Below are 27611 nucleotides of genomic sequence, written 5' to 3' on the forward strand. Positions count from 1 at the left end.
AGTCGGGAAATGTAGACTACTCATGAATGTACTGTACTATTGTAACTTTAGTTCATTTATGAATTGAATAAAATCAATTTAAGTTGTAATCCTTTAGATTTCAGTCCTAGCTGATTTGGCGACACCCATGGTTAACATAGTAACAGCATGTGCTGTTTAATACTACAGCCAACTCTCTGTGAGCAGCTACTGTGTCAGAAATACAACAGACTGTGCAACCAAGCATCTGAATCCAGGGCAGGAGTGGCGGACTCTGCCACTAACGATGAAAACTACTATATAGAAAGGTAATTACAGAATGTAAATACATTGAATGGCTATTGCAGAAAAATAAACAAAAAATCTATGAAAATCTTAAGGATTATATCTTTAAGGCTTATTTCACACATGGAACCCGTACTGGAAAAGGACAGGAGGTCAGTAGCCACCTGTTATATTTAGGATTAAGCTTTAATTTCTTTCGTAGAAAAGGTTTCAGTCGTAGTCATCTGGACACTGTTTTCAGAATCAAGACGTTTCGGCTCCCATCCGGAAGTCATTTTCAATTGTGAAAAAATTGGACGGGAATTTTTCACAATTGAGAATGACTTCGGATGGGAGCCGAAACGTCTTGATTCTGAAAACAGTGTCCAGATGACTACGACTGAAACCTTTTCTACGATAGAACGCTCCTGGACGAATGAGGGACTACACCGTCTTTAATTTCTTTATTTAATTACCTCTGCAGTGTAGTGTATAGTTCAGGTCATATCCAACTTTCGCCAAAGTTGAGCTGAGGTTGCATGTGGATATATGCTACTATTTTTAGCCATGTGAACACCTGAGCAGGGACAGTGCAGGCGTAGTTCCCTTCTTTTACCACTGTGTCACAGGGTGGACATTTTCAAAACATTGCAGTTAAGAGCAGGTAGGTTGCTACTTAATCACTGTTAAATTATGTCCCCACAAAACAACTATAATGGTAATGGTGTATAAATAGATTCTATTATAGTTTTTGTGACAGAAATAACATCCATAAAGAAGTTCTCAGTCCACACATGCACAGTGAACCCCCTCTCTGCTTTCCACCTGTACACTCACCATGTTCCACGCACTTTTACAAAATGTCTAAATACTCTGTTTCTACACAAGTAAGATCCAGCCATATTTTGATGACATGATGATTGTTTCCGTATACCAAAATTGTCTTTCCAACTCACTGTTGATATTTTGAAACCAGTACACATTCGTGTTTAACAGTGTAAATGTAAACAATTGATGTCGTTATCTACAGTTTGCTCTGTGCCTGAGCTTCCCACCCCACCGATCTCAACTGTGCAGGCCACCCATGTCTTCGGTTCCCTCTGATGACTGTGATCACAGAGAATTATCACCAACTCTGCAGCTCTTCTTAGCTCTGCGGTGCTTGCTAGCCTCCTATAAGTCATTGTTTTCGCTTTCTTCTCTCTCATCAACCTTGTTTCGAACAGCAGCAGTGAAAAAGCTCTGATAAACCCACTGTACACTACGTGTCCAGCAGCAAACAGCAGGCAGACACAGTTAGAGAGCAGCTGGTGAACATGGTGGAGCCTTTAGCAGCTAAAGAGACCGATATTTTTCTTGGTGGAGACCAACCAGAGGTAAAAGGAGAGTGAAGATTAGACTTACATTTATCAGGTGGACATAAACAGACTCAGACAGAATGGTAATGTTGTGCCATGTCTGCTGGATGTGTAAATAGGCAACTGTTTGCTCAAATGTTCGCCATAATAACAGCTTGTTATGCTGCTCCCAAGTGGCCAAAAATCAATGAATGCAGCTTTAAGTAAAAGTCTAGAAGTATTTCAGCAAGTTCAAGTGTAATTGTAGAGGGGAGCTAATTTGAACTACTTTGTAAATTGTTGTTGGGTAGTTTAATCTATAACAATGCATTGTATTTTATAGGTTGTTTTGTGTGTAAAATCTGAATCTTCAAAGTAGCTAGAAACTACAGCTGTAAAATACATGTAGTGGAGAAAAAAGTACAACATTTCTATCTGAAATGTACTGGAGTAGAAGTATAAAGTAGCATAAAATGGTACGAGTATGTCAGAATTGTACTCATGTATAGTACTTGAGCAAATGTACTTAGTTATACTCCACCTCTGGTCTCTTTGTATGTCTTGTACCAACAGTTGTTCTCACTTTATGGGGAATAATGCTGAGAGGAGTTTTTTGGAGAACACAAAACACAGCAATGTTTCTATACAGCACAAAGATTCAATCTTACAGAGTGAATGACTTCTCTGCAATTCCAGAATGAAAAAATAACCTAGACCTCAGCTCAAATAGCAGCCTTGCACTTAATCGTGGCTCATTAACATGTGTCACCTACTAAGTCTCACAGAAGACACATTTTGTTTTCTGGAAAGTGGAGTGGAATTTGCTGACGTAAATGCCAATGTTTTCCACAGCTCTCGTTACACATAAAATCATTAAATCATTACGTGAAAAGGTAAAGTATTATACTGACTGTGAAGCACAATTCTGTACTATCTTTATCTGAAATGTCCAAATTACGCCAATGAGCACAACTTGGAGATATTCTGCAATTATGGTCATTAAGCTAAACTCAGCACCTTGTAATGTAATGACAACTTTTACCTGTGGATTTGGCTTCGTCTAAAGGAACTCACTCTGATCATTGCTAGAACTTTCCGGGACATGAGATGCCATCCTGCTGCACAATACCTGCTCTGCTCTGTTTGAGTGTTTTACAATCCTCTGTGCAGGTTTTTCTGGCCACTAATGTTGGTGGGATTTGTTAGGTCTCTGTAAATAATATTATAATGAGTACGGTCTAGACCTGCTCTATAGGAAAAGTGCAATGAGGTAACTGTTATGAATTGGCGCTATATAAATAAAATTGAAGTGAATCATGTTTTTTTCTTTTTCTTTTCTGGCATAATGACTACACTATTTTAATATTTAGTGCAGTGTGCATGTACACTATGTGGCCAAAAGTATAATGCCAAAGTACAGCCAGGTTCATAAAGAAATGGTTTTCCCAGTTTGGTGCAGAAGAGCTTGACCCGCCTGCACAGAGCCCTGACCTCAACCCCATCCAACGCCTTTGGGATGAAGTGGAACGCCGACTGTGAGCCGGACCTGATCGGCCAACATCAGTGTGGGACCTCACTGATGCTGCTGTGTCTGGACGGGAGCAAACCCCTGCAGCCAGGTTCCAAACTCACTGCAGATTAATACCAATGCTTTCTGTAATCACATGTTCGACTATCACATATGGCTGGAGTGTCCACATACTTTTAACCATGTAGTATATTTGTAGACATCCTTTGCTTTGTATGATGCTTTAAGAGTCTAATTTAAATTCATTATTAAGCTGAAACAAGTTGCAATTTAATTTATTAGCTTACAAAATTAACTACTAATTTTGATAATCAATATTTTGGTTCATTAATCAAATACCAACCATTGGCTTGTTACAGCTTCTAAAATGTGAGATTTAGCTCCTTCTTTCCATTTCTTCTCATTTTTAATTGAATGCCTAGTTTCGGCACAAGTTCCTGAACTGTATGTACATATGTTACTATTATTAGGGAGGTTGCTCAGTGTTAAATTGATACTGAGTTTTTCGAGTTTGACAGAAAGAGACAGGAAGTGATGCACTAGTTCCACACAAAAGAGTGCAGTTAGGTGGAGTTTATGAGCAGTTCTGAATTTGAAGAGCTCTTTAGAAAGCTGAAACCTGTACCGTGCATTGCAACATCCCCAGTCCAATTCCGGCTGGGAACCTTTGTTGTCATTCCCCTTCCTCTCTTCCCATGTTTCTCTTCACTCTAGGTATAACAACAATAATAGGCAAAAAGGCCAAAAAAATCTTAAAATAATTGAGATCCACTTAATTACACAAGTAAATATTATTTTATAATTGGACAGTTTATCCTCCATATCTGTTGAATTGTATATTAATGTCACAACATCAAACATTCTGTCTCTCTGTCCCTCCCTTCAGGCTCATTCCCACAACCCCAAGCCCCTGCATTTCTTAGGAACTCTGCAGACTTTTTATTCTCCATCCATCTACCAGATGCCCTCAGACTTTCCCAGCGGTCCCAGTCACCTGAATCGTACGTCCACCTGCTCACCTGTTCCTCATTCCCCAATTACCCACCACAGTATTTATACCAGCCCATCTCCACCTGCTTCTGGCTAGATTGTCAATGTTGCTATGTTGCTTATAGCCTTTGCATCCAGCCACCTGTACCTGTTCCTGCTTTCTTGTTACCTGTGCGTGTATTTTGACCTGTTGCCTGTTGCTGACCTGCTCCCCACTCGTGCCCTCTTGGATTTGTTTCACTGTTCAGACTGCCATCCTGCTGCCAACTCGTAAGCCTGTTTCTGACCATTGCCTTAAGTAAATTTCCCTTTATCTTGCCTGCTTGCCTTGTGTGTGCATGTGTGTGCACCTGTGAGTCCTCCTCCCTCAGCTGCCTGATTTCACTTATCTTGACAATTCAGCTGTTATTTACAGAAATCGTAAAAAGGTTAAAACAAGGCTGTTGAACTTTCCGGGAAGACCCTGAAAAGTTGACTTATTTGCAGTTATAGGGTTCTCTTCTAACAGTGCAGACATGTCGGCAGGAAACTTTAATGAATTTAGCGGAGTGATAACAAAGTCTGCATTAAATGACTTGTTATGAATTGTTATGCACATGCAATTCAAAATGATCATTCACCCAGAACATGGTATAACATACATTATTACATGTAATGCAGTAAGTTACACTGCTGATAATAAGTCATGATTGTATAGATTAATTATCAAATGTTACAGATCTTCAAAGAAGTCTCCAAGTTCTCCTTTGAAACGTATTCTCTATGAAGGCACATGTGCACATTAGCCAGAACGTTATATTTACACACATTAAAATAGTTAATGGACCCAGCTGTCAGAGTAGGTTTACACTTAGGTCCTGTTTCTTGGACCACACACAGGCACACACTCCATTACATCCACTCACAGCATTGTGTTTCAGTCCTCGTCCTCAGTCAGAAACAGGATTTATTCAACTATACTATTAGTTATTCCTGCAAGTGAACATTTGGTTGTCATCACTGCTAGAACTGTGAAACTGGTCAGTATGGGCCTTTAGACTGTAGAAATGTGATATTTGCATCTTTTATGCAAATATTCAGTTATTTAATTTAGAAGCTTAAGCTCTCAGGTTTTATCAATTTTCCTTTTTTACTTTTACACATTGTATACATTGTAAGTCATGCATTCCAGGTAGGTCCTAGCAGCGATTTTCATCGCGATCATCACTGTGCCATCAGTGTTCTTATCAGTGTCTGTCTGGACATGATTAAAAAAGAATGACCTTTCTCAGTAAAATACATATAAAGGTGATACTTAAATGTACTAATACTGTACAAGTATATTTCATGTAGTAAATGAGTGTAAAGTGAAGGTAAAAATGCATAATGAGCCATTCAAATACGGATGAAGGCAGAGAAATAATCCTTTCCAGGTTTTAACATTCAACAGTGGGAGTCATGGTACCACTGCAGGAACAGTAACACACTGACTGCCCTTGACATTCAGTTCAAGTTAGTGGTTCCTCACCTGTCTGTGTGCTTTTACTGACATCTGGTGGTCATTTCTTACACTTGGCCACTGTCATTGTAACCATTTTTAAAGGTGTGTGGTCTGCTGAAACGTGTTATTTTGTGTTCCACTTGTTATTTATATTAGCAATATAATGATATAGTTAGAAGCTTCCTATGGGAAAAGTGAAGACAGAGAATTCATGTAAGTTAAATGTGTGTTTAAGAGAGATTAGATTAGGTTTAGGACAAATTCCCTTATGAAAACAGCCTGACTTTCAATGCATTGGGGTAGAATTAAAACTAATTTGGATTTGGTAAAAATGGAAAAGGATTTATTTTTTTCAACCTATCAAAGTTCTCTCATATCAGTATGGGAAGATTAATATTTGCAATCCTATCATTGCAAATGTAAGGGAGTTTTGGAGTCGGATTGATAAAATTATGGGTTACACATCACTTTGGTGTACCTAAAAAGTATCTTTTGGCAAGAAAGAAGTAAACTGGAAAGACTGGCTTGATTATGGAATTCATGAAATACGTTTCTGGAAATATCTTCAAATTAGAGACTGTATAAAAATGTAAACTAAATGTAACATTGATAGTGGGGACAACCAGATGTGTAACTACCTCATGAACACAAAGCTGCTGTGTTTATAGAATTTGGTTAATTTAATAATCTTTGTCAAACTCTTAAGTGGATCTGGCACAGTGCTTGAAGTCGGGGGGGAAAAAATGTACCCGTACTCCCCTTATTCACATTGGTGTGTGTATCAGCCGGTGTCAGAAATAAATTGTTACATTTTAAATGTATTCTTTGAATAGAAGATACTAGGAGATATTACTTATGTAATGTATGTAATTAGGAGGACAACCATTTCAAGGATTTGAGTGAAAAGTAATTGAAAAATAATTAAGCATCTACACTAGCTTTGTGTGTGTGTGTGGGGGGGGGCACACACTACATCTATCAGATGAGGCATGTGTTATCAAACTTGAACTGCAGTCGCCTGTCTCCAGCAAATCCCATTCCACTGGACTGCTGACAAAGCTAGGCTATTCCAGCTCTACACAGCCACTTCCACCAACGCTCCAGCCGGCCGTTCGCTTCCGGGTCCGACCCAGCACCATGTGCATGCAGCATGCAGCTCACTACAGTGGTGCAGCAAACTGCTTCAGCCCTCTCTGAGGGCCAGATTGTATCACCCCTCGTGCCTGCTCCCTCTGTCTGATTTTTCTTGTGTGTTTTCCTATTTTCTCTCATCCCTGTCCCAGCAGGCTGCACACGCATCCCTAGATCCCGGCTTCCTTTCTTCTTCCTTTCCTTCAGCTGACATAGCTCCTTTGGCTCCGCATGCTCCCGCAGCTCCTTTTTCTCTTGCAGCAAACTCCACTTACGCTGCTATCTATACCGCCACAGTCACAAGTCATGCCATTCCTTTTTCTGGACCCACTCCATTTCCTCCTGTTCTATCCCTGTTCCCTTCCCTCCCCAACACCCCCCTCATCCCACTACATCCCACTGCATTTTCTGTTCCTACGGTGCCCTCCCTCACCGGCCCTCTCGCTCTACCCCTTATTAATCCCACGACCACCAGCAATTTCACCTTGGCCTCTGCTGTTCCCCCCCTGCCCTGGCCACACGACCCTCCTGCATTTCATCTTCCCTCAGGCAGCAAATCCTGTCAGAACTTCGAATCCTCATCCAACATCAGGTCCCTCCATTTTCAGCCACCATCTTCACCTGAACCCCCAGCTTCTCCACCTGGCCACCGCATCACAACAAGCAATCATTAATAGTCTCGTTCCTAAAACCCTTGCATTGTACTATTCAGGATGGAGCAGTTTCAAAACTTTCCATACCTCGCTCAGCCTGCCATTTCCTTCCTTCAACATTATATCTTTAACCAGCTTCATAAATTAATCTCACTCAAGTTCTCAAAATCAGAACATCCACCACCCAAGTGTACCTCAGCAGTATCAACTTCTTTATAAAACTCCTTTCCGGAGCTCCAGCCCCTTCCATAAACAATAATCCACCTAGCTGTCATAAGGGGTGCTGTATAGAGGTATGTGGACCCAAAAGCAGATGAAGAGGAAGGGTGAAATAGCCGGATGACTACCGTGTTTATTGTGGGGTGGTATGCAGGCAAGTACAGGCAGACCGGTAAGCAGACAGGTAATGAATAGACAAAAGGCAGATAAGCTATCGGCTGACAGAGGTGAAAGCAGGGGAGTGAGTCCAAGGTGGAAAAAACAGTTCACAAGGGAGCAGGCAAAATCCAAAAATCCAAACAAGGTCCACGGGAGAACAAAGAATCCAACACAAACTTACAGTGACAATGCTCAGCAGGAACAACACCATGTGTACAACGATGATCCAACACTGAACAAAGAAGAGACCCAGACTAAATACCCTAGGGGAGGTGACACAACGAGACTCAGGTGCAAACAATCAAGGAAGGACCAACAATCAAAACTGGAGGGAAAACAAAGACAGGAAGTAAAACACAAGACACACAAGGGAAGGAGAATACTACACAATAATGCTCGGAATTCACCTCCACCTACGACCCATCACGGCACGTGAGCCTCCCTGACATTTCTGTCCTCTCCCCAGACACAAAAAACCCAACCAACTCAGCCTTTCACCCCATTTTCCTCCTCCTGTTTAAACTCTATCTGAGCCCTTTCGAACCGATCCAAACCTACCTAAACCAGAGACTAGCCCACGCGCTTCTCCACAGGACATGCTCTTCAGCACCGAATCAGGCAGTCACTATGCGCTTCTGGTTCCACCACCATCTCCACCAAATTCTGTTCAAGTCAGGGATTTCTCTGGAACTATACTCCAGTCACTTCTTCTGCATCAGAGCTGCTTCAACAGCTTCCAGACTAGGAATCCTAGACCACACCATAAAAAAATTCTTGGCTGCTGGTCTTCCCAAGCTTACCACAGCTACATCCACAGCCACCTCAGCAACATTCAATGAGCTCATTCTCACTTAATACCACAAAGTTAATTTTGGGGGATTATGAAGCAGAAGCTCATCAAGACGTGCCCCCATCCTGAGTCTCGATCCCTGGGTTCCTAGCCACCTGGGTTCCTAGCCACTTCAGCCCATCACGACTCTAATCGACCCCCGCTCATCCCCATGCAATCAATCCCCTTCATCCAACCATACACGACCCTCATCCTATCCTTCCGAATCCTCTCGCCAATTTATCTTATAACATTTGCCCATTTCATTCAAAAGATTAAATCTTCAACCATACAGGTCTGCAGTACCAGAATTAACTTCTTCACAAAACTGTCCTGGGAACTGTGTCCCACCTTTTATCCTACTCACATCAGCATGTTAATCAAAGGTCTGAACCACCTCCTACAAAAGAAACACGTATGTATATATGTGTGTGTATGTGTGTGTGTGTGTACAGGTAGGACGGTGTAGTCCCTCATTCGTCCAGGAGTGTTCTATCGTAGAAAAGGTTTCAGTCGTAGTCATCTTCCTGTCCCATTTTTTCACAAATGAGGATGACTTCCGGATGGTAGCCGAAACGTCTTGATTCTGAAAACAGTGTCCAGATGACTACGACTGAAACCTTTTCTACAATATGTACAGGTATGTATGTGTGTATGTATGTACTGTATGTGTGTGTGTGTGTGAGTGTGTGTGTATATATATATGTGTATGTGTGTGTATATGTGTGTATGTATGTATGCATACAGTGGTGTGAAAAAGTGTTTGCATGTTTGTCACACTGAAATGTTTCAGATCATCAGCAGCAACAACTGCAATCAAGCATTTGTGATAACTTGCAATGAGTCTTTTACAGCACTGTGGAGGTATTTTGGCCCTTTGCAGAATCTTTGCAGAATTGTTGTAATTCAGCCACATTGGAGGGTTTTCGAGCATGAAATGCCATCTTGTGTTTACTTGTGTTATCTTTAACTAATATTTGTGTTGACCCACAATGCTGTGCTAATTTCTGTTATTAATGCTGAAAATCACAGTACACACATACATATACATCTTGAATTGCAGACTATGTAGTTGTAATGCTATGTGATCACATTAAATCATACCCTCGAATCTAAGCTTATATGATTGGCTGAAGGAGCCATAGATAATTCCCTGTTGAAAAAAATGCATTTGTGAATTAAGCCACATCAGGGGAGTCTTAAAATTTAATATATCTGTACTCCTAATTTGAAGCAGGTAATTCGTACCATATTGTCGAATTGATGAATCCCGTTATGATTATTCATTGTCACCTTTTTTAAACCATTGAGGAGAGCCTGCAGAGCTTCCTGTCAGACTGCTTACAACACAAACTATCAGGGCCTGTATTTATTAAACTTCTTAAAGTTAAATTTTGGAATTAAGTGAAAGATAAATGGAAAAATCTTCCACTTTTACCCCTATTTGCAAACTTAACAATAAAAGTTATTTATGAAAAAACATTTTACAACTTAAAAATGCTCTTAAATGTAAGAGAGCTCGAGAAGTCTGGTTAAGCTGGTTAAGACTAGATCCTAAGTGGCTGCAGAACAGAAACAGATGAACACACCTGAGACATGTTTTGGAGTGATTCTAGACAACAGCATTGGTCATAATGAATAACACGTTAGCTGAAGCAATATGTAAAATTCAGAAGACAGGGTACAGTAGTTTTGATTTGAACATTCTATAGGATGTTGCACCACTTTATCTTCTTTCTAAATTTAATGCATATGTTTATGTAGAATAGCATATCACTGAGTAAGATTATCAGTCCATATTGATCAGTCTCAATATGGATGTAAATCCTTGTCTCTGATTGGCTGTTCCTGCATGTGATTAATCATGTGATCAGTTGAGAGCTGCTCTCATATGTTCCTCCAACAATTTACTGAAAGTAGGAACGAGGTGCTTGATAAATGTGTCTTATTCTTCACACTCAGCGAAGAACTCTTACTCTTTCTTTAGAACATCTTAAGTGTAATTCTTAGAACATCGATAAATACGGGCCCAGATGGTTAGAACAGCCCATCTTTTGCCTGGGAAGCAAACTGCATGATGGCATGAAATGTTTTTGTTTTACAAGTTTTGGCTCATTATTGTCTCATTCTAGCTGGAAATCTTAGTATTTACATATTCATATTACTACCTGTGAGTAACTCATACTACCTTATGTCATAAAATACAAATATCCCTTTAAATCTGAATCAGAATCAGAAATACTTTATTGATCCCCGAAGGGAAACTCTTTGTTACAGTGGCTCGCTTTTTACGTCAGTGCACACAGGAGAAACTACTAGCAAAAAAATATAATACAATACATTATAAAAACTATAAAAACAGGTCAGAAAATAAATTAAGTACCAAGTGGGTATAAGTATAAAATAAAATAAGTGTGAAGTACCAAGTGGGTTTACCGGTTGATGATGATAATACGGTATAATAATACAATGTATTAATATAAGTAATAAGTAGTAGTGCAACAGCAGTAATGGAGGTATGAATAATAAATAGGAAAAACTAAATATTTCACAGGAGTATTAACACAGAATATTGCACAATTATTTCAAGTATGGCAGAGATGTAATGATCAATGTCCAGTTTGTTGACCTAGTGTCATACGTACTAACACTTAGAGGGAGGAGTTAAAGTTTGATGGCCACAGGCAGGAATGACTTCTTGTGGCGCTCTGTGGTGCTTTTTGGGGGGATGAGTCTTTTGCTGAAGGTACTCCTTTGCTTGACCAACATGTCATGGAGCGGGTGGGAGACATTGTGCAAGATGGCATGTAGTTTGGCCAGCATCCTCCTCTCTGCCACCACCGACAGAGAGTCCAGCTCCACCCCCACAATGTCACTGGCCTTATGGATCAGTTTGTTGAGTCTGTTGGTGTCTGCTACCCTTAACCTGCTGCCCAAGCATGCAACAGCATACAGGATAGCACTGGCCACCACAGACTCATAAAACATCTTCAGCATTGTCCGGCAGATGTTGAAGGACCTCAGCCTCCTCAGAAAATAGAGGCGGCTCTGGCCCTTCCTGTACAGAGCTTGAGTGTTCTTAGCGTAGTCCAGTTTATTGTCCATGTGTACTCCCAGGTACTTGTAATCCTTTACCATGTCCACACTGACCCCCTGGATGGAAACCGGGGTCACTGGTGCCTTGGCCCTCCGTAGATCCACAACCAGCTCCTTAGACTTTGTTGCATTAAGCTGCAGATGGTTCTGCTCACACCATGAGACAAAGTTCCCCACCACAGCCCTGTACTCAGACTCATCACTACCGCTGATACATCCCACCACAGCAGAGTCATCAGAAAACTTCTGAAGGTGGCAGGACTCTGTGTGGTAGCTGAAGTCAGTGGTGTAGATGGTGAAGAGGAAGGGAGAGAGGACAGTCCCCCGAGGGGCCCCAGTGCTGCTGACCACGCTGTCCGACACACAGTGCTGCAGGTGCACATGCTGTGGTCTGCCAGTCAGGTAGTCCACAATCCAGGACACAAGGGGGGCATCCACCTGCATCGCTGCCAGCTTCTCCCCCAGCAGGGCAGGCCGGATGGTGTTGAAAGCACTGGAGAAGTCAAAAAACATGATCCTCAACGTGCTTGTCCAGGTGGGTGTGGATGCGGTTAAGCAGGAAGATGATGGCATCCTCAACTCCCAGCCGGGGCTGGTAGGCGAACTGTAGGGGGTCTAGGAGGGGTCTGACCATGAGCCGCAGCTGTTCCAGCACCAGTCTCTCCAGGGTCTTCATTATGTGGGAGGTCAGTGCCACGGGTCTGTAGTCCTGGAGCCACTGGGATGCGGCATCTTCAGCACAGGAACGAGGCAAGATGTCTTCCACAGAACAGGGACCTTTTGGAGACTCAGGCTCAGGTTGAAGACAGTGTAAATGATCTTTCTAGAATGCTGTTTGTTACTCATTCCTTTCAAGTGACCATAATGTATCAGTGATAGGTGTAAGCAGTACCCATGATTATGTAAAAGGGATCTATTAGACTTCTGGGTTAGGGTAAATCTCAGGGTTTGATTAGAACTATGGACACACAGTGGTGCTCAGCCACTCTGGCCCATTCACATTGGTTGTGTGTTCTAAAAAACTGAACTGGCAGTTTTCACTAGTAAGAAACTGGTGAGGCACCATGTCCTTGTCCCTGCACTAGTGACTGCTGGTCAGGGTGCCTACACAGAGGTGGTTGTGGATATGAGGGGACTGTGGGAAATTCTGAGCATGCCGCACCTTGTCTATGACTGGTAAGTGGAAAGAAGCCAACTAGCAGTGACCACAGTCTAGGGGAATTGATTGTTCGAAACTTGGAGAGAAAAAAGTTGAAAAGTCAGGTTATGGTTACTTTTAGGTTAACAAAACTAGTTTGAAACCTAGTATATGGCTGGACCATGTATGGTCAATGTGCTATAATGTGGCCAAATTGTTACACAGATAATCAGTGGCCGTGTTTATAATGTGAATTCCTGGATATTAAATGTTCATCTGCAATTTCCTGTAGTGGTCCCAGTAATATTTGTTTTAATATGTATATGTATATATGTATGTTCTATAAGTAGAATATCACATGACATAGTTAAGCTACGTTTGAGTCAAAAAATGTTAGAAATGCAGTTGCAAGAACAAAACTTTCCACTCATATCTTAAGATGTTTGATTTGAAAGAGAACTTATTCAAATTATAACTATTCTAATGATCTATTAACTCTCCCTGCTCTTTTATTCGTTTCTATCTGCGGGATGTCTCTCATTTTTCCATGACTCACTCCATATTGAGTGTTTTAAGTGTGCAGCTGCTCACTCTGCTGGTCACTCCTAACTGACTTAAGAGAGCCTTCCACTGGAGCCCTCTTAAATAATTTTGGAGCTGAGACCAAGTCTTAACATTTAGGATCATTTACGTTTAATTGTAAGAATAATAGCACAAATATGTTTGTTTGTTTTTTATATTTAATCTTTATTTAATCAGGCAGTCTCATTGAGATTAAGATATCTTTTCCAGGAGAGACCTGAGAACAAGAAACATTCACAAGAACACAATCAGCAAACAGAATAAACTCAACTACACAATAAACAAGGAATTAGTCAAAACAGTTACAAGAATCATAAAAAAATATCAGATAATAAAGCTGTAAAATCACCAAGGGGAATGTAAGACTGTAGTTTGAGGGCAGTTTGCAGTTCACTCCATTTAAAAAGGTGCATATACCTGAAACCAGTTCTGCTAACATTAGTGCGTACATGAGGGATATCTAAGGTTAGATAGTTACTGGATTGTGTTCTGTAGTTACTAGATTTAAATGAGAGAAGAGATGTGAGGTAGTCTGGAAGCTTCAACAGTAGAAGCTTCAGAGATGAATAACATGAGATGGCTATTTCTTCTTGACTGTAAGGAAGTCAAGAATATGTGCTGTGTTGTTCCTCAGGCTCTGTGGGCCTCAGCTTTAGTTAAACTGATAATATGTTGTAAAACTAAAGTAGACAACCATATAATAAAAGGTTTGAAATGTTGGTGAGGACTTTGAATTGTTTGTAGGACAGTTCCATATCCAAAACTTAGAGTGACCATAACAATTTGTTGAGCTACTTTTTTCCCAATTTGTGGTTATTAACAATTGTTAGCATGAATGCTATAACCATGACCAGCCATAGATCTTTTCACATACTGACTTTATTAAAAAAAAAAGAACTGACAACCAAATTTTCTTTAGTGTTCCAAAGTAAACCTATTGTAAACAAACTGCACTTCCCATCTGAAATAAATAATAATTCAGCATTATACACCACAACAGTTAGTTGTCCATCCAATTTGACCTGTCCATACCCTGTTTTGGAGGGGTGTTTAATATTGGCCCTTCTCAGGAGGTTTCTATTTCCTTGCTCATTACAGTCAGGTACTGGGCTTGCGGATGAGGAGGTGCTTGGGCCCTTCGTTAGTGGCTTTGATGATTTTCCAGGCATCATGGTGCATGAGGCCCTCCAGAGAACAGCAATTGATAGACAGGACCTCATCGCCAACTTCAATGAGCCTGGACAGCTCTGCAGCACCTCCTGTTGAAGAGGAGTACACAAATTCATCCTTACTTAAAGTTACAGATTTTGTTTTCCCCAAATTTCTTGAAAACCACACACTGCTTTGAGGGTGTGCTACAGAAGAGTGCAAGCCTGAAAGTGCGTTCAGATGAAACATGAAGAGAATTTGCAAGTTGTTGTATCATAGCAATTTATAAAAGCTCTTGTTATTAATTATTGCCACAGCAGCCTCCACAGTTCTCAGCCAGTGCAAATTACTTAGTATGAGCCTGCAAGAGGGCAGTCACCAGAGAAGCAAGAGTAGAGGAAGAAGAGAGCAGAGTGGAGTAGCGCGGAGAGCTCGAAAGAGTTGCGGAGAGTGCAACTCTTTCGAGCTTGTGATGGACAATGAATGATAACCCTAAACCCTGAAGTATCTTGTTTCTGTCTGCGTCTGTTTGTTAATCTAAATTAACTCAGTTATAGCGAATATGGTTACACCAATTTTACCTCTTTCATTGAGAAAGGAATGAACCTCTCCTGATTTCGCTGTTCACATCAACTCTGGGTCACAAACAGACCCTGCTAGGACTCAAGGATGACACTAATGGAAAGTTAGGTGACAACTGACCAATTTATAACGGGTCGTGCGTGGCATTGACCTAGCACTGACCCTTTTAAGGGCCAGTATCCCAGGCTCAGAATGATCCCTGGACTTCATCAAGAACTCATACAGGGAACAAGGAACAAAGGAACTGACTGCAATGCAAAATCTAATATACACTAACTTATATGTGATGTTTAACTGACCATATAGGAAGAAAGTGAAGCTTTGGGTCAACATGCTGATTTTGATACAGGAACAATAGAAACTGAACAAACAGGAATGGTTTAAACAGATCTGCCAGTCCATAAAAGATATAGATGAGATGTCTGTATTTTTTAAATAGCTAATGAAAAAGGGATTTTGAACATGCATTTACATAACAAATTAATTGATCATAGCTTGCAATAAGAAAAAATGTAAGTTGGAATGCCAAATCTCACCTCCCCTCCCCTCTCCCCTCAGAGTGCATGTATGTCTGTGTGGCTGCATGTCACCCCTTCTCTTTTCATCCCTCAGGAGATAGAAAGGAAATTCACATTCCTGGGATCCAAGGAATACTGACATGTATTCACGCTGACGTGTTTTGATTTTATTTTACTATTTAATTTGCTGTGCATACCTATGCATATATATAGATATACATGTACAGTGGTGTGCAAAAGTGTTTGCCCCCTTCCTGATTTCTTATTTTTTTGCATGTTTGTCACACTTAAATGTTTCAGATCATCAAACTAATTTAAATATTAGTCAAAGATAACACAAGTAAACACAAAATGCAGTTTTTAAATGAAGGTTGTTATTATTAAGGGAAAACAAGAGGTGGACTTGCTGGTGTGTTTTGGATCATTGTCCTGCTGCAGAACCCAAGTTCGCTTCAGCTTGAGGTCACGAACAGATGGCCGGACATTCTCCTTCAGGAGTTTTTGGTAGACAGAAGAATTCATGGTTCCATTTATCACAGCAAGTCTTTCAAGTCCTGAAGCAGCAAAACAGCCCCAGACCATCACACTACCACCACCATATTTTACTGTTGGTATGATGTTCTTTTTCTGAAATGTGGTGCTACTTTTACGCCAGATGTAATGGGACACACACCTTCCAAAAAGTTCAACTTTTGTCTCGTCAGTCCACAGAGTATTTTCCCAAAAGTCTAGGGTATCATCAAGATGTTTTCTGGCAAAAATGAGATGAGCCTTAATGTTCTTTTTGCTCAGCAGTGGTTTTCATCTTGGAACTCTGCCATGCAGGTCATTTGTGCCCAGTCTCTTTCTTATGGTGGAGTCATGAACACTGACCTTAACTGAGGCAAGTAAGGCCTGCAGTTCTTTGGATGTTGTTGTGGGGTCTTTTGTGACCTCTTGGATGAGTCGTCGCTGCGCTCTTGGGGTAATTTTGGTCGGCCGGCCACTCCTGGGAAGGTTCACCACTGTTCCATGTTTTCGCCATTTGTGGATAATGGCTCTCAATATGGTTCGCTGGAGTCCCAAAGCTTTAGAAATGGCTTTATAACCTTTTCCAGACTGATAGATCTCAATTACTTTCTTTCTCATTTGTTGCTGAATTTCTTTGGCTCTCGGGCATGATGTCTAGCTTTTGAAGATCTTTTGGTCTACTTCACTTTGTCAGGCAGGTCCTATTTAAGTGATTTCTTGATTGAGAACAGGTGTGGCAGTAATCAGGCCTGGGTGTGGCTAGAGAAATTGAACTCAGGTGTGACAAACCACAGTTAAGTTATGTTTTAACGGGGGGGTGATCACTATTTTACACAGAGCCATGTAGGTTTGGATTTTGTTTTCCCTTAAAAATAACAACCTTCATTTAAAAACTGCATTTTGTGTTTACTTGTGTTATCTGTGACTAATATTTAAATTTGTTTGATGACCTGAAACATTTAAGTGTGACAAACATGTAAAAAAACAGGCTGGGACTGCAATGGGGACAGCAACAGCGCCCTCTGGCTGGATTGGTTGTGGGAAAATGGAAAGAAACTATTATAAATGTAAGGAATATCCGCTTCATTAATGCAGTCACACACTGCTTTCCTGGAGATACAACCCCCGACATCGTCGAAAAGCTCCCCGGACTTCTGGCTGCACAATGACTATCACAAAAATCATAGTCCATGTTGGCACCAATGACACCCTTGTCAGCAATCTGAGCTGACGAAAGCAGACTTCATCCACCTCTTTGACCTGCTCAACAACACCGGAAAGCATGTTATTTCGGGTCCAATTCCTACACTGGGTATTTGGAGCCCGGATCCCTCTAGTGCTATTTTTAAAATTCCTATGGGAATTTTGCATAGGTCCTTAATACGAAACAGACACAGCCGACATAGCAATAATAATAATAATAATTTAATAAAGAACCCTACCTCCAGTCTCACCTTCAGGTCTGACCCAGCACAGACTTAAGATGGCTCTTCTCAATGTAAGATCCCTCTCTAACAAAATGTTTATTTTAAATGATTTCTTCTACTGATTTTATGTTTCTAACTGAATCCTGGTTACGTCCTGGTGATCACAGTCAGCTGGCTGAATTGTGCCCTCCAGATTATGACTGCTTTAGCCACCCTAGGGTTTGTGGTCGAGGTGGGGGCATTGTTACTGTCTATAGGAAGCATTTAAAGTGTAACTTCATAGCTTGCAAAGATTTTTCCTCCTTTGAAGTGCTCATGTTTAAACTTGGTGGCCCGCTCCCAGTCATATTTGCTATTATTTATCGCACCCCTAAACCAGCTGGCTCCTTCTTGTTAGAACTCCCTGAATTTTTATCCAGTCTTGTTTTAAATTATGATAGAATTGTTCTTTGAGGTGATTTTAATATTCATTTTGATGACTCTTCTAATACCCTTGCTGCTGATTTTTTAAATATCACTAACTTTTTCAACTTTCAACAACATATGTCTGGCCAAACTCATTCCTGTGGCCACACCTTAGACCTAGTCTTTAGTCTGGGCCTGAAAACTCCATCTGTGGAAATCATGGACATGTTTGTATCCGATCACCTATGCATTGTTTTTAACTGTGAATTAGAGGCTGCTAGTACTGTCTTTTCCCACTCTAAGTACACACATGCCCTTAATGAGCATAGTGCCTCTAAATTTTGTACTTGTTCAATTCTCCTGGCAATGTGTCTCCTGATTCCTCCAACACCAACGATTTGGTTGATTCTTTTAACTACCTGTCCCATGACCTTTGCCGGACTCAAGGCCACAAATAAAAGTAATAAAAAAATGACACATTTTTAATGGAAAGTTGAATGACAATCTCTTGAATTATGGCCAGTCTGCTTGAAGTCAAACTAATCTGATGTCCTGGTGAGATACAATTCACACTATGGTGCAAGACTCACAAAGGAATGTTGAGTGCCAGTTGAAAGTGAAGCTAAGACAGTTTATTAGTTTATGACCCTCGCTGACTAACAGTGAAACTGAAACTCAACCCCTCAACGGACCATGCTCTGGACATCATCAGTGAACCCTGGAAATTTGAGACTTGAGAGAACAGAGAAATGACTTTGCCATACAGAATCAAAATGTATTAACTAATGTGTTACGTTTAATTGAAAGTATAAGAAGAGTGTGGAACTTGATGTTGTCATGCTGATGCCGACAAAGAGCAATAGACCCTGTTAACAAGAACTGTTCTTTACATAAAGAAATTAATATGATGTGCAAATTATGAATCACCATTTTCTGTATTAACAAAACTATTCTTTCAGGACATCCATAATAATGTGATCGTTTTGGATACAGCTTCATTAGTGTAAGTCCTTACTTCAACTCTAATGACAGATTGCCAAGAATATTTTCAACTGATCTCTTGTTGTCTTAACCTTAATATTAATCAATTAAACATTCCTAAGGTTACTTTATGTTACATATTAGTTACATATTTCACTGCATCATCTGGTGTTAAATGGTCATTCAGTCATCCATTTATTAATTATTCACTGCTGTGTTCATATCATTCATTCAGGGTTCCATTTATCCGTTCATTTGTGTGTCTAGTAGTTATTAGTTTATTTGTGTAGTCTAGTAGTTATAGTTGTGTGGGTAGTTAGTAGTTAAATAAACATTTATAAAACTTTGATTATTGTGTGTTTGTGTGTATGGAATATTCCGGTCACTGTCTCAAGACAAGAGCTCTGTAGCAACCTTCAGATCAAAACTAAATTGATAGGTAATTATTTTATTATAAATGACTATCAAGATTTTCTCCTTGAAAAGGAGTGGTGCCCCCGGTAAAATGAATTTAACATAAGTTAGATTCTTTTATTTAATATGAAAACTCATTTTATTCTGATAGCCGGAAGAGAGTGTAAACCTGCTCCTTCCTCTTACCAAAATTAAGGTAATTCAATATGATCAGTTTAATGCATTTAGACGGTTTATCTGCTACATTTGTGTGTATGAAATATTACGGTCACTGTACACGAGTCAAGAACTTGGTCAAGAACCCTTTTTTAAGGGTGGTGCCCCGAGATGAAGTTAATGGGAGTTAAATTCTGTTAGTATAAATATAGATTATTTCAGATATCCAAAGTTGAGTGTCATCCCTCTACTTCGTTTTGTATCAATTTATATTTAGGCCTTTGGTACATATTTTTGATGCTGCCTTTATTGAGTGGTATTAACGCTATGCATGGATGTTCACACGAGAAGACCATAGCAGACCTGAGAGGGCTGGCCCACGCAGTCGAGTGAGCAACACTGCAGAGAACGAGTGGAGCGATTAAGGAAAGTTAGTCGAGTTTACTGCGGTTCAGGTAAGGCCTGCATCCTTTCTTGTGTTGGTAATCAAGGCATTAAGTTTATGTTGTGGCATGTTAGTAGCTGGTACAGCCAAAAGGCTTAGTGGTAAATAATCCCCTAGACTAAATCATTTTACCACTACTACCTGTGCCATGACACTATCATCACATGTTTACAGATTAAGGACATGGCCAATTTGCACAAGTTTACACAGACAAACTTTGCATTATAAATCGTAGGAGGACTGCAGGTACACTCCAGTCCACTGTCAATAGGCCTACACACCACAACAATGTCACTTAATTAGATTCAATACTATTTAGCTTTAACATGTACTTTCTGAGAGACATATAGAAAAAAGTTCACCTTTAAAGATACAAGGCCTGTCTCCGTGGCTTGAGGATTTCCCCCCCTCCAGATTGAAGCCAAGGCCAGCATAAGACTTGTGACGCTCCACTGTTAAAGCACACTCTGGACCCACATCCATCACTGAGAAGTATTGTTCACTCAGAATTAAAGTGGTGAAATATTACCATATGTAGTATATTAGAAGTTGCTACTGCTTACTATTGGAGCCAAGTTAACTTGCTTCCAGCTGATGAGAGCTAACACTGCAACAGCAAGGGCTGTTTAAAAGGTTAATGCTTGTGTTTGAAACAGTAAAATGGTCTACAGGAGCTGGACTGGTGGACTGGCAGGACAAGTAGATCAGAGTTTTGAAATTAGTTTCATAGGTGACAAGTACACAAATGCAATGTTACTGAACAGGTTAAAGTTAACAAAGACAGGTAAGGTAAAGGTTAATAAGGTTAAACATAACAGTAGATGTAAGCTCTGTTGCTGAGGGGATAAACTGCTTTAACCGCATCAAGACTACCAGATTTGTCAATATTATCATAGATGTAAGCCTAGGCCTTACCTGCTCCTGCTTCCAAAAACTTCTTCCTGGCAGAACACATCCTCTTTGGCTTGCTAACCGAGTCATGTCTGTCAGAGACACTGTCCATTTCTCTCCAAATGACTACTAAGGCTTGATTGGACAGCCTGGCTTGATGAAGGCAAGACACAGCTTCTCCATGGGTTTTACCCTCCAGACTTGTGCCGTTTATGGATAAAATGCTGTCACCTCTCTGGATTGTGCCTTCGAGGCTAGCTGCACCTTTGCTGAAGATCCGATGAACCTGGACACAAAGGTACGTGTTACAGTATTACCACCCGCTGCCCAAAGCTATTGGCAAGAACTATTAAAACACAACCAGCCACATTTGTGTGCGCATAATTTTTTTTACATTAACATTTATATATAATTCATTCATTTATCATTTATATTTCATTCTATATGTATTTTTATCAAGCAGGTGAGTCTCCTGAGGCATTATAATAACATCAAGTCCCTTTCAGACATGCAGCCCTTTAGATTAATCTTACGGCAATTTAACATGTTGGTCTCATGTCTGAAAAAACACCCTGGTTACTTTTACATAAAAGTCATGATGGCAATCTTACTAGGTCGGAACCTAGTAACATTTCCATAACACTTTCAAAACGGAACAAGTCTCAATTGAATGCCATCAGATTAGCGTAAAGACCACAACAGCAGTCTTGTTCCATCTTCTAACATCATTGTAATAAATGCATTTTATTTACGCACAGAATGTGAACAAACAGGAATTATGTTGCAACTTAAAACCCTGTCATTTAATTTTTGTGCATGTTCAAAATATACAGCAGAATTCGCTATCTAATAACTTAAATGATGAAACTGATGCAAAAATGTATTAGTGGACTCGCTGTGAGAAGAGAGGGGGGAAAGGTCCCTCGCTTCATGATCGTCATTAATTAAAGCTTCAACAGCAAAATAAGTTTAAAATCCATCAGTGACGCAGCCTGAAATAACTAGGGATGGGCATGAGTACATGAGTGCTCGATTTGGATGTCAGCATTTGTTCAGAGAGAGTAGAGTAACTGCTTTTTTTTGCTTTCTATCTATGAATATCTGCATAGATCCATACAGCAAAAAATTACAGATCTGCATAGCCGCAGATAACGTTCATTGTTTTCAGTCAGACATCACTCTAATGAATGATCTAATGTTACAAGCAGAATGGCGACCAGGCGTAAGGGTGATGTTTGGAAGTATTTCGACAAAATAAACTAAATGAATGTGCAGTGCAAGCTATGTAATGTTAAACTTGCATATCATAGAACAACTAGTTCGATGATTAACCATTTGTGCATTAAGCACAAGGAGAAAACAGCGGAGACAGATAACAGGCAATCTCTCATCACCTCATTTGCTACCAGTGTTAGCACGCGCTGTTGTGATGCTACCAGGGCAGAGAAGATTAGCCAGCTCATCACAAAAATGGTGACTGGAGATATGCTCCTGTTAAGCTTTGTGAAAGGCGAGAGCTTCCGCAAGCTTGTGGATATGGTTTTTCTAGATTTCTTTCATTTGTCACTCTTTCATTTGTCACCTCACAGAGAGCTGTCTCTGTGAGGTGGTGTTCACGGAACCCTGACTGGTATTTCTCAAAAATATTATTTTGGTTTAAAAAGGACAGAATCTGATTTAAAACCAACCTTTTCTAAAGCCTTAGATAAGAAGCTGGCTAGGTGATGGCAGCATAGAGCAGAGATTCCCGGCAGTAGGACTTAAAAATTTCCCGACATAACTCAAGTTTTCTTTTTGCTAAAGCAAGTGTAAATATACCATGCAAATGAAAATGCCCAAAAAGGGAAGAAAAGTCAACGAAGAGGAGGAAGGTGTGGAGGACGATTTGCAGCCAGACACTGACTCAGGGCCGACCACAACGCTGGCCTGGGTTTAATCTTGAAAGAGCTATGAGAATTCAAAAAGACTCCAGTCAGCGACTAAACGGCATAAAAGAGGATATTAATAAAATTTACAAAATAATGGAAGAAGCAGAGGAGCGAATTAACATGGCTGAGGCCTGAATCCAGTCAATGGAGGATCTTTTGTCAGAGCTGGTGAAGCTTCAGATGCAAAGAGAGGATTAAAGAGAGGTTAAATTGATTGCATCAAATGATCGCGACAATGTCAGAATACACAGGGTGAAAGGAGCTGAAGAAAGCATTACATTCATGATTGCTTTCGTGGAGCATTTGCTAATGAAAGGTTTGGAGCTCCCTGCTTCTACAGCGCTAAATGTTGAGAGGGCGCACCAGGTGCTCGCTTCAAAACCCCCGACTGAAGCCCCGCCAAGACCAATTGTGGTCAAGTTTGCAAGCTACAGACTGAAGGAGGATGTGCTTGAAAGAGCTTGGCAGAAAAACGGATTTGGAAGAATGGTACACTTGGACCATGATTATGTGCCAGACTGAGAGTGTTTTATAAGGAAGGTACGGTGATTTACAGCTCGGTAGAGCAAGCAGAGTTTCAAGGACCGACTCCAGGCATTCCGGCGTCAGGACACTTCCTAAATATAATACTGTGACAGAAATACATAAATTCATCTTATAGGAATTTAAAAATGTTTTGAGAACAGGGTTATGAGATAGAACTTATTACCAAACACATTTCCCAATAGGCTACTGTATTTAACGGGAGGAAAATAATATGGGCATATGGAGGACAGATTTGGGGTCAGGACACCTCCTACTGGACATCATGAACCTAGGTATCAGCTTGAAGGCTGAAGGGGGCCCTCCTTTAGTGCCAAGAGGAAGAGACTTTCCCTCTATACTCGCATTCCAACTGAGTCATAAGGCCATAAAAGAGGTTAAGGTAAGTCAGGTTTCATATTTGTCAGTGTTTATTATTTTGTTACTGGTTAAAGACTATGTTTGTGATACTGTTCTTCGTAGTACCAGGGGTGTAGGATATGCTTCGTATGTAGGCTTGTGTTGGCTTAAAATGTGCTCAGAGATACACAATGCAGAGTATCAAGTCAACTAAAGTAACTAATAATATAAATTGTCTGGGAAATCCAATCTAGAGGAGGGTGTTTTAGTTAAATTTCTGAATGTCTACACTAACGCTATTAAAAAGAAGCTTGTTTTTCTAAAACAAAGATATTTTGAAGCAGAAGGAAAATCGGCAAAACTACTCGCTTATAAATTAAAATGATTGAACATACAGTGGAAAATAAACTCCAGGCAGTGTTATTGAGCCTTGATGCAAAAAAGGAGTTTGATTGTGTTACTTGGGAGTTCTTATATATATATAGTTTTATGCACAAATTTGGATTTCACTAGACTTTTATTAAAACAATTTAAGCATTGTATAATAGCCCAAGGGCAGGACTAAAAATAAATGGAGCCATATCAAATTCAATTGACCTGGAAAGAGGGACCAGACGGGGCTGTCCAATAAGCCCATTATTGTTTGCAATGTTTAGAGGAGCCCTTAGTCAAGGGATCACCCTGGATGATAATATTGCAGGTATAAAAATGCTAGGTCAAGAACATAAAATGTCCTCCGTTCACACCTCCCCCCCGGCAAACGCCAGTCCCATGGCCAAACCAGTGCCCCTCTCTGGCTTGGAGGAGGATTGCAAGGGCTTCATTCTACAGTGTTCTCTGGTCCTGGAGATGCAGTCTTCCCTGTATCCCACCGAGCGCTCCAGAGTGGCTTTCATCATTTCTCAGCTCCAGGGGTGAGCGCTGCAGTGGGCAGAGTCCATCTGGACCCAGGATGGACCCGTGACCCAATCCCTGACCAGATTCCTAGCCCATTTCCGAGAGGTGTTCAGGAGGTCAGCAGGTGATACATCTGCCGGTGAGCAGATTTATCAACTCAAACAAAGTCAGCCCTCCGTCCAGGACTACGCCTTGGAGTTCCGAACCCTAGACGCGGCCAGTGGCTGAAACGAGCACTCTCTCATCACCACCTTCCGTCAGGGATTGGAGCCCAGGGTAAGACTGCAACTCGCCACATACGAAGACACCATCGGCCTCGAACGGTTCATCCAGTTAGCCATCCGAGTAGCCACCCATATGCAGGCATGTTTGACAGAACACCAGGACCAGCAACCTTACACACCCTCCTTCCACCAGCCAGAGAATCGCCACTCTCCAGAACCAGACCAAGAACCCATGCAGCTAGACTCCAACAGGCTGTCTCCAGCTGAGCGGCAGAGACGGCTGACCCAGGGTTTGTGCTTGTACTGTGGGACACACCATATCCACCTGCCCAGTAAGACTGCTCCGACCCATGGTGAGTGCCATTCTTCCAGTCATTCAGAATCGTAAACCACTCGCACCTGAGATAACTTTGGTCACCCCCACCCTGTCCCTCCCAGTACAAGTCCTCATCAACTCCGGGCCAGCTGGCAACTTCATCTCCGACTCCCTCTGCCGCCAGCTCTGCCTCAAGACCGCACTCACGCCTGCCAGCTACCAGATCCATGCCATAACTGGGAAACCCATCAGCTGCGGCCGTGTCCAGAGAGCCGCAGGCCCCGTTACCATCAGAGTTGGAGTGCTGCATGAGGAGCAACAACATCTGCTGGTTCTGGAGGGCTCGACCGCGGTGGTGATCTTGGGGCGTCCCTGGTTGGAACTACACAACCCCATCATTTCCTGGTCCACAGGTGAGGTACTGCAGTGAGGTAGTTCCTGTTTCACAGACTGTTTCCCTCGCTTGTCCTCTCCATCGCACCCTTGCCTGAAGCAGCTCCCTGTCTACACCACCTCCATTGAAAGTCCGCGAGAAAAACAGTCTGTGGATATTCCTCCCTGTTACGCCGCCTACCAGGATGTGTTCTGCCCTAAGAGAGCCGCCCGGTTGCCTACTCACCGGCCATGGGACTGTGCCATAGATCTCATACCGGGTGAACCAGTGCCCCGTGGAAAGATTTACCTACTATCCATTCCCGAACAGAAAGCCATGGGGGAGTACATCATGGAGGCCTTGGCCCAAGGTTACATTAGACCCTCCACATCTCCGTCAGCATCCACTTTCTTCTTTGTGGCCAAAAAGGATGGAGGCTTGCGGCCTTGTGTAGACTATCGAGGACTCAACCGCATCACCGTGAAGTTCCGGTATCCACTTCCCCTCGTCCCTGCAGCGTTGGAACAATTACGCGGTGCCACTGTCTACACGAAGCTGGACCTCCACGGTGTGTATAACCTCATCCGGATACGCAAGAGGGACGAAAGGAAAACAGCTTTCGTGACACCCACCGGCCACTACGAGTACTTGGTAATGCCTTACGGCTTGGCAAATGTCCCCCCTTCACAAGTCCGTGATCGTTTACAAAGACAACATCCTGATCTACTCCCGGAGCATGGCCGAACATTGCCAGCATGTTGCGGAGGTCCTGGAACGCCTGAGAGACTACCAACTCTTCCTCAAGGCAGAAAAATGTATGTTCCATCAGTCCTCAGTGCAGTTCCTTGGCTACAACATCAGTAGCAGTGGCATCCAGATGGATGAGGGGAAAGTGGACGCCATCCGGAAATGGCCAACACCCAACACCATCAAGGAACTGCAAAGATTCCTAGGATTTGCGAACTTTTACCATCGCTCCATCCAAGGCTACAGCACAATAGTACAATCCCTGACTGACGTGCTCCATAACAAGCACAAGACTCTGTCCTGGCCACCCTCCTCAAAGACACCTTCACCAGTGCACCACTCCTCGTCCATCCAGATCTGGAACAACTATTTACGGGGTAGGAGCGGTGCTATCTCAACTGCAGGGAACTCCGGCCAGACTCCACCCATGTGCTTCCTTCTCCCGGAAACTCAGCCCGGCGTAGAGTAATTATGACAATGGCAATCGCGAACTGCTGGCTATCAAGTTGGCCCTGGAGGAATGGAGGCATTGGCTGGAGGGCACCCAACATCCATTCACAGTACTGACCGACCACAAAAACTTGGAATATCTCCAAAATGCCAAACGGCTCAATCCCCGCCAGGCCCGCTGGGCTCTATTTATCACCCGGTTCCAGTTTCACATCTCCTACCATCCCGGTGCCAAGAACACCAAGGCAGATGCCCTATCCCAACTACACACACCCGATGAAGCCATCGAGGAACCAGAACCCATTGTCCCCCAGCACATCTTCATGAATCCCATCCAGTGGTCAGAAACTTCCGTTCCCTCTGCCAATGCCTCCACCAGCACTCCGCCGGGCTGCCCTCCAAACCATCGATATGTCCCTAGAACCCAACGCACTCCTCTAATCCACACCTCCCACAGATCTCTGGGCACTGGTCACCCAGGGGCCAATGAAACCCTCTCGTTGCTATGGGAACTCTTCTGGTGGCACAGTATGGCCAGGGATGTGAGAAGGTACGTAAAAGGATGTCAAGAGTGTGCCATTTCCAAAAGCCCATGCCATCTTCCAGCAGGCAAACCACCAGCTGCAAAGAGCACTCTGCAGGCGACAGCTGACCAAAGACGATCCACTACTCCAGAATATCTACCGGGTCAAAAGGTCTGGCTGTCCACCCGGGACATCAAAATGCACCTGCCCTGCAGAAAGCTCAGTCCCAGACTCATTGGTCCCTTCACCATACTCGAGCAGATTAATGCAGTCACGTATAAACTTCATTTACCCGCACAATATAAGATCCACCCCACCTTTCACATATCCCTGCTCAAACCTTACCACCCATCTGTTCCTATCTCCACAGAGCCTGGCGTTATGACGGAACCCCCTTTGCCGCTGAT

General features: G+C 42.0%; 1 protein-coding gene across 10 annotated transcripts in view; it reads right to left on the minus strand.

Moving 5' to 3' along the window:
* Positions 1-13196: 13196 nt before the first annotated feature.
* Positions 13197-27611, minus strand: part of pdzd2 (PDZ domain containing 2) — a 98211-nt gene continuing 83796 nt past the window's right edge. For 8 of the 10 annotated variants that reach the window (XM_044196121.1, XM_044196125.1, XM_044196123.1 and 5 more), the window contains 3 exons: positions 20888-21149; positions 20335-20457; positions 13197-14644 (listed from right to left, as the gene is read on the minus strand). In XM_044196121.1, coding sequence (XP_044052056.1) covers positions 14484-14644; positions 20335-20457; positions 20888-21149 — 546 coding nt within the window. In that variant the 3' untranslated portion in view covers positions 13197-14483. The remainder of the gene's footprint in view (positions 14645-20334; positions 20458-20887; positions 21150-27611) is intronic. The other 2 variants (XR_006378023.1, XM_044196126.1) reach the window with 2 other exon arrangements.

This window comes from Siniperca chuatsi, linkage group LG5 (genome assembly GCF_020085105.1).
Source record: "Siniperca chuatsi isolate FFG_IHB_CAS linkage group LG5, ASM2008510v1, whole genome shotgun sequence".
In the NCBI taxonomy this organism is placed as follows: domain Eukaryota; kingdom Metazoa; phylum Chordata; class Actinopteri; order Centrarchiformes; family Sinipercidae; genus Siniperca; species Siniperca chuatsi.